Genomic DNA, 7860 nt, shown 5'->3' with positions numbered 1-7860 from the left:
AGTGTGAATTTTACGTATAGCTTATTCCAAGTAGTAAGTTGGAAAAAAGATACTAACCTTAGATTAATGAATGTTATTCGATTTGCTAATAACTCAGCTATTATATTGTACACTTATGTTTATGATTAATATATTTTTATTTATAATACAATACTATTACACTTAACTACTTACTTCCAAAATTTCGACAACTTTCGTTGACGTTCAAAACGTCATTTTTCGCAAATCCATAGTGAATACAATAGATTAATCAAGGTCTATCGACCAATGACATCGCGTCAATTTGCTGTCCAATGCTGTTTATCTGGTTTTTTCCTGTTATGGGTGGAGTAGAGTATATACATAAGTGCAACATAGTGTTTCCTGTGCAGCGGGGTCCCGTTGAAACTAGGGAGATCATGTTTGTTCAACGGGGTTTTTAAAATGGCGCTTAAAAACTACTAAAATATTGTGTAGATAAAATATGTCTTAGATTTTTTTACCACGAATACTATAATTACTACAATAATGCGAAAATAAGTTAAATAGGTTCAATAAAAGTATATCAAATTAAAAATTATACACAGCTTAAAAAAAAACAAAATTAACAAAAAAAAAAATGTAATATTTTTATGATGTATTTATTTTAGGTTTAAATTTTATAAGCATTACTTTTCTAAATAAACAAATTAATTTATATTGAAAATATTTTTAAGACTTGTTAGTGTGGTGGAGTCCATATACAAATATTTCCAAGTTTCACTTGATCTCCGGGGCATACGTCTTGGTGAAGGTTCTTTTTATACTAGAAAAAAAACCGTAAAATTGTATTAAAGAAGTATGAATGATGGAAATTCTCGTTCATATACCGTGCATGGGATTAACAATCCCCTAGACAAGCCATATATCGAGTATTCTTTACCCTTTATCAACTAGTACTACATTAAGACGCTATGCCATTAAAGCATTCATTAAACAATACAAACAATTGCATTTTAAATCTGTAATATCTTCAAAAAATATACATTTAAAGTAGATGCTGTAAAGGGCCATATTGATCTATATTAAATGCAAATATATTTAAGTACAATAAGGTAAGGATTTATTTATAATTACTCTATTTATTTAAAAAAACCGCATCAAAATCTGTTGTGTAATTTTAAAGGTCTAAGCATACACAGTTACAGACAGACAGCGGTACTTTGTTTTATACAATGTAGTGATTACCTACCGTCCAATAATTCCATGGCGGGTAATGCGGTATCCAAACTTTGTTTTTATCTGTAACCGTTTCTCCATCTACAGACAAAACCTTACCAGGAGCAAAAGGATCATTGACCTCACCAGATTTTTCAAACTGTGGACTTCTTAACATATTTTTAAGTAGTTTAATAACTTTATCGTACGCTTGTAGTCTCTGCGTTCTAGATTCAATGCTTTTAATTATATCTTCAATGTTTTTTATAACCTCAAATTCGTTGCCTGTCATTTTAGTCGTTGATAATTTGAATGGTAATAATAAGTCACTGTCTCTGTCATCTTTGATTTCCTTTAGCTTAAAATGTTTCAATTTGATCTCATTATTAGCTTTTAAATATTCGTTTTGTTTTTGTTTGTGTATTCTAATTAATGGTTTGTAATAAGTTTTAAATTTATTATCGTATTCGATACCAGATGGTTTCATGCCATGAGGTATTATTATTTTAACTAATATCTTGTTGTAGTACTTATTTAAAATTCGTTGTCGTTCTTCAATATTTTGTTTATAATGGTCCTCATTGTGGTGAGTATTCGTTCTTGTTTTGTAACTGTTAGTATCTTTGAAGGCTATTTCATTTCTGTTAGGCGATGACGATCGGTCTAAATTATTCACTTTTAAACTGAAACCGTGTGATTTATTGATTACGTAGAATAATATTAAAATTATATTTACGTCTGTTTTTGCCATCATTTCTGTTCGAACATAGTTTTGAAATAAGTTTTATAAATTGTTCTGTTTCATTAACAATGTTTAACTGAGCGTATAATTGTTTTTTTAATAGATATTCGAATTGACTTCGTAAATCCAAACATAGTTATTATTATTAGTGTATTTTGTTAATGAAAAAAGAAGCCAGTTTTATTTTAGTGTTTATTTGGCTACATGGCTTTTGGTTTGTACTTTGGGTCGTACCAAAAGTTATTAGGTTTTATGTAAATTTCTATAATTTTTAAGTAAGGATTTATTTATAATTACTCTATTTATTTAAAAAAACCGCATCAAAATCTGTTGTGTAATTTTAAAGATCTAAGCATACACTGTTACAGACAGACAGCGGTAAGCGACTATGTTTTATACAATGTAGTGATTACCTACCGTCCAATAATTCCATGGCGGGTAATGCGGTATCCAAACTTTGTTTTTATCTGTAACCGTTTCTCCATCTACAGACTACTTTGGGTCGTACCAAAAGTTATTAGGTTTTATGTAAATTTCTATAATTTTTAAACTTCGTGGTTCGGATCTTCAGGGTTTTCAGAGCGTGACAGTAGATCGACTCGCCTTGAATTCGTATTGAACCTCTGAGATGCCCAACCTGCTGGCTCGTTTCATTTAGTACGTATGCCAAAGACAAGTCCAGTGGATGGCATTTGTCCTCATTTAGCAATAGGACTAACCTTCCGTGGCTTTTCAGCGGACAGTTCCTAACTGTTCGCTGGAAATACTCTCATCAAAAACTTTCTGAAGTTTATCATCTAGGTGTTCCATGGCGTCGCATAAAAAGGCGCACCCCCTCTAGACCCAACGCTGTATTTTTGACCCTCAACCGACGGTAGAATTTCATCAGATACATGCTGTTGCATATTTCTGTGGATGATAGATTTATCTTTACCGTCATACAGGAGATGAATTTTGAATGAATTTTAAATTAAGCTTTGAACATTCATTTGCCGTTAGAAATGTGGTCAACCATAAGGATGGAATTTTGCGAAATTCTTAGTAGAACATTAATCATTTCATTGAATTAACAAAGTCATAAGTAAAGGAAAAAACGTCATCCATTAAATGTCAACCTCATTATCAAACAGTATCTCCTGGTAGATAATGAAAAAGGTTTTGACAAAAAAATCTGTGGAGATAAGAGACAATAACTAAATCAAGAACGACGGCGAAAAAAGTTCTAGCACCCGGTTATTTCTCAAACTATTTGGAGGACTTTTTCTTTTATTTTTTTATTTATCAATACGTTACGGTTCATTATTGATGGTTTTTAAAAGTTGTACCTGAAATTATACTGGTGTGAAAGTTAGCAATAATACACTGCACCTAAAGGGTTGGCTCTGCGCCTAACTTCACTGCAGTCGTGACGGATTTCCAACCCATCGGATTATGTGAATGTACTTGCTTGAAAACTCACTTCTGCAGTATAAAATATTCTGCTGATGGATACTTTTAAAGGTTTAAGGGCGTTGTTTTACACGTAATAACATTTAAAACTAAATAAAAAGTGCGACTGCGAGGTTCGCGCGTTTTTTCGACAATTAATTTTTCGACGTAATTAAAAATGGTTCTCGATTGCACACATAAAATAATAATTATTATTTATAAAAAAATATATCTATTTTTATAGTATAAATGCTCTTATCAGTTTTTTTTCATAAATGCCCATAAATTATTAATAAAATAATTATAGAAAGTCGGATCCAGAAGAACTTCTTAAAAAGTATATATTTTTGTACGGAGTAATGTATACTGCCGTAATATCATTGAAGTTACAGGACACTAAATTTTGTACCGATCAGACCAGTCGAATTGGTCATATCCCTTCAAGAATTAGAAAACAGCTGATGATCTTCAAAGTGCTGAAAATAATGAATAATGTTTTTATGTCACCATTAGAAGTACACCCCCATCATTTTTGCATAAAACGCCTAAAGAAATACATCTTAAAAAACTAAAACAAAAGCGGGTCTTAGCTTAGGTGCTACGAAGCCACAGACAGACACAGATACACACGTAAAACTATAACACTGATCTTTTAGCGTCAGGAGCCGTAAAAGGATCCGATTCCATATTTTCCGTGAGACACGTGCTGATATAAAATGAACATAAAAAAATCAAAACTATTTCTCTGGCCTCTTTATCGAAAATAACAATAAATATTTTATGTGAAAACGCGTTACAGTTTTATGATGATGGAATAAATTATGAATTTTGAGACCGTCAGATGCGCTGGTTTTTGTTTAGTATTTATAGAGGTTAAGTTTGTTCTGAACTAAAATGGTTCAGTGGTTAGAACTGATGCGGTTTTTTTTGTCTTATTTTTGTAAAGCTGTTGATCCTACTGTCACCAGGTGTGCAGGCTAATCCTACACACCACCTTTGTCCACTTTCAGGCAGGAGTGACATCCATACTGGGGGTGTCTACTATCAGTCCACTTCTTGAGGGTATCTACTCGGCTCAGGTTATAGTCGGTCGTATGACTTACATTAAGTGATATCTATTTATAGTTGACGGACACATAGGATCTTGTAGGGCGCGTATGTTGTACATTAAGCACACACGTGAAGCTTAATAGAAGATTGGGAACTGAAAACTTAAAACACAGAACCCAGAACCCTAGTAGATACTACTGAATTTTCATGTGCCTTATTTGTGTTTAAAGATCAACTCGGGTTTGACAGCAAAGGTAATCCTTTGCTGTCAAACCATCATGCGTCAACCAAACGTCATGCGATAATAAATAACAGAGAATATGGATAATTTTGATAGAATCTGTGACAATCATTGTATAAACGAAATAACCAAATTTCCGACTCCAGTCTCCACAAAGACCGTACCTTCTTGAGGAAAGGCATTCATTCCTACTTGTATTATGTCTGCATTGATAATTTTAACGTGCATGTTACACAAAATATATGGATGATTAGTTATTGCCTCTGACTTCGACTATTCGCAGTGTTTGTAAGTATAAAAACGTAGCCTATATCCGTCTTTGTGGTTCAAGCTTCATACCATGAACGCGTAACAGACAGACATAATTAATTTCGCATTACAATGTTAGTATAGTAGATAATAACAAAAAACTGTTCTACACAAATATTTATATTAAATTACATTTTGAATAGCATACATTATTCAAGGAAAACTTGTTTTTTTAAATAGAATAGCGATTCCCCTAATCAATTAAGGTGTAACTAATATCCCTATTTACCCCTCCTTTTAAGCTTATAACTTCTATTGGCAGTGGGGACGACTATAGCCCAAAGTTCCAAGGGCGGCCCGTTAACCATTGCGCTATTAAAGCTTCGAATCCCAATTACATGAAAACAATTAAATCTTATATTTGTTTATTTGTCTTTACTTTATATATAAACATAAGGATTTAATGTAAATGATGCGTCCACAACGTACCTGGGTTATGGAGGTATGAAACTTTTTCCATTAGACAAGTTAGCGGAAATTAAAAAACTTTTTAATAGGCATTTTGTTTGTCTATCTCTAGATATACGAAGAATTCTAATTGCATATTTTGTTTTTGAGATTAGAGATATGTTCTGCTCGACTGTAATTTTTTTTTTATAAGAATTATATATTTACTACTACAAGGTACACGGACTGGGGCCGGCTAAACGGGTAAAAGTCAAATTCAACTCCAAAAAGACACAACCTGCCTGTTAACCGTTAAAAATCACCATTTGTCGAATCTCCATGATTTGACAACATTCCCATTTCTGCCATAGCTATCGAAATACTGCTGCCCCCCCGTTTTGCAGGAAACCATGGGCAACCATGGGCATGGGTGGTAGTCACTTTTAATCAGATGAGCCTCCTCATCTCTTACCACCTATACCATAAAAAATATACTCTATACATATAATAAAATTGGAGTGTCTGTTTGTAATATTAAAATTTAGGGTTTTTTGGTTATTGCTTTTTCAGCTTTATATAAAACGTCAAAAATCTCATTTAAGATTTTTCTATATATATAAAATACAATTAAAGTATGTTTGGTCGCGATTTTCTGAAACCATTTTTTCATCTTAATTTCCTTTCCCTCTGTAACTTTACAGAAAATCGTATTGATTTACTTTACAAGGAACAGTTTTTACTGGGAAAGTGTGAGCACTCAGACCTTTCGGGTTACACCAAATGCTACTTATGAAGTTTCAATAGGAACACATATATCACGACGGACGCGTTTGCGGAAATATATGCAAAAAGTAATACTGATATCATATCATATCATATCAGACTAGCTACTCCGCACTGATTCTCCCGTTAAACTGTTCCGAAGGTGAGGATCGTAGTGCAATGTTATATAGTCTACTATCGAACCGTCTCGCCGTCGGGTAGATATAAGGTTTACATAGAATAATTATATCGTAATACATATAAATATGTGTACTTCAACCAGTAGAACCGAGATAGATCAGTGGTTAGAATGCATACATCTTAACCGATGATTTCGGGTTCAAACCTAGGCAAGCACAACTGAGTTTCATGTCCTTAATTTGTGTTTATAATTCATCTCGTGCTCGGCGCTGAAGGAAAACATCGTGAGGAAACCTGCATGTGTAATTATTAATTAATTTCAACGAAGTTCTGCCACATATGTATTCCACCAAATCGCATTGGAGCAGCGTGCTGGAATATGCTCCAAACCTTCTCCTCAAAGGGAGAGGGAACCTTTAGCCCAATAGTGGGAAATTTACAGGCTGCTTATGCTAATTAAGGTTACCGACGATATGAGTATTTGATGGACATACAGAATCTCCACCAAATATAACATCTGGATGTACGATGTGACGACCTCCGTGGTCGAGTAGTGTGTACACCGGTTTTCATGGGTACGCCACTCTGAGGTTCCGGGTTCGATTCCCGGCCGAGTCGATGTAGAAAAAGTTCATTAGTTTTCTATGTTGTCTTGGGTCTGGGTGTTTGTGGTACCGTCGTTACTTCTGATTTCCATAACACAAGTGCTTTAGCTACTTACATTGGGATCAGAGTAATGTATGTGATGTTGTCCAATATTTATTATTATTATTATTACATACAAATCACAGTATAAATACTAAAAAAATCCTTTTTTATTTAGTGTAAATAAGACATTAAATTCTCAAATAAGCTTTCCTATAATATCTGATATTATTTCCTTATCACCTCTGCCTCTGTCCTTCGCCATGGCTGCAAAAATCGGTATGTCAAATAAATCGATAATTTCTTGTGACATCGGTACATATTTATCGACTGGTTCGTCGTATCGATGTATCTTCGGTTTCATATTACACCACTTGCATGAATGCCTCGAATTTGTGTTTAAATAACGAAATACGGGCTTCAACATTCCTCTCTGTTCTTCGGGAATGAATGCACTCGTTGAGATAAATTCCGGTATAATTAAAATGAAGATGTATATCAATGTCATCTGAAAAAATGTCATCAATACTAATATTATAAGTACGAAAGACCTTACGATCAACCCTTAAACGCGAGCGAATTATAAGTATATCGCTTTAAGTATATCTGTGAGACTCTCTTCGGGATGTTTTTAACAAAATAGGAATACTCACTGTTGCGTCACAATAAATTTTCAAAAATATTATGTATACTCACAGTAGCATTGATCACTTTGATAAAATCAGTGATAATCATTGTATGTGCACAAGAAGTAAGGATAAGCTTATAACGCCAAGTCTCCGACTCCGCAAAGTTAATAAATCATTCTTGGGGCAAGGTATCCGCTTCTATAATAAAATTCCGCAGACATTTTTAACTTTGCCGTTTTATAGATTCAAGACAATTGTAAAAAATACATTGGTTAAGAGGGTAATATTATTCGATACAAAATTATATTGAACATAAAAAAGCGTGGAGTTAATGCTTGTTGACTTCCAGG

General features: G+C 33.4%; 1 protein-coding gene across 1 annotated transcript; it reads right to left on the bottom strand.

The window, feature by feature from the left end:
- Positions 1 to 697: 697 nt before the first annotated feature.
- LOC125073548 lies at positions 698 to 2728 on the bottom strand. Its single transcript, XM_047684408.1, has 3 exons — positions 2670 to 2728; positions 1211 to 1817; positions 698 to 784 (listed from the first exon to the last, which is right to left on the bottom strand). The coding sequence occupies exons 1-3, from the start codon at positions 2726 to 2728 to the stop codon at positions 701 to 703; spliced, it is 750 nt and encodes a 249-aa protein (XP_047540364.1). The 3' UTR covers positions 698 to 700.
- Positions 2729 to 7860: the final 5132 nt, after the last annotated feature.

This window comes from Vanessa atalanta, chromosome 24 (genome assembly GCF_905147765.1).
Source record: "Vanessa atalanta chromosome 24, ilVanAtal1.2, whole genome shotgun sequence".
NCBI classification, from domain to species: domain Eukaryota; kingdom Metazoa; phylum Arthropoda; class Insecta; order Lepidoptera; family Nymphalidae; genus Vanessa; species Vanessa atalanta.
Note: the sequence above shows the minus strand (reverse complement) of the source record. Positions and strands in the feature narration are given on the sequence as shown.